Source organism: Eimeria mitis, genomic scaffold, assembly GCF_000499745.2.
Source record: "Eimeria mitis Houghton genomic scaffold, Emh_scaff519, whole genome shotgun sequence".
Lineage (NCBI taxonomy): Eukaryota > Apicomplexa > Conoidasida > Eucoccidiorida > Eimeriidae > Eimeria > Eimeria mitis.
The window spans coordinates 15,953-16,180 of NW_013573480.1; the positions used below are offsets into that span (position 1 = coordinate 15,953).

General features: G+C 46.9%; 2 protein-coding genes across 2 annotated transcripts in view; both read right to left on the minus strand.

Annotated features, from left to right (window-relative positions):
- Positions 1-27, minus strand: part of EMH_0014920 (uncharacterized protein) — a gene marked incomplete at both ends in the record, with an annotated part of 1,190 nt that extends 1,163 nt beyond the window's left edge. The window contains one exon of the mRNA XM_013500249.1: positions 1-27. Within this exon, the coding sequence (XP_013355703.1) occupies positions 1-27 (27 nt within the window).
- Positions 28-220: 193 nt separating this feature from the next.
- The window catches only part of EMH_0014930 (uncharacterized protein), a gene marked incomplete at both ends in the record, with an annotated part of 2,953 nt that continues 2,945 nt past the window's right edge, over positions 221-228 (minus strand). Inside the window, one exon of the mRNA XM_013500250.1 lies at positions 221-226. Within this exon, the coding sequence (XP_013355704.1) occupies positions 221-226 (6 nt within the window). The remainder of the gene's footprint in view (positions 227-228) is intronic.

Here is a 228-nt window from a genome sequence, read left to right on the forward strand (position 1 = left end):
TCGGTTATCGTTCCGCTTCCGGTCCATTGTATCTGCTGAGCATGCTAAAATAGTACACATCAATCGACCTTGTCCCCCAATTGGTTTGCGCTTGTCTAAAGCGACCCCCGTTTCTGGCAACATAGTGATGCAGTTCAGTCATTCAGTTGCTCCTTTCGTTTCTTCCGTATTCTTCCTAGCGCGATTGATGAGGTCCTTGATTTTAATACCGCGTTTCCGCCTAGTCTT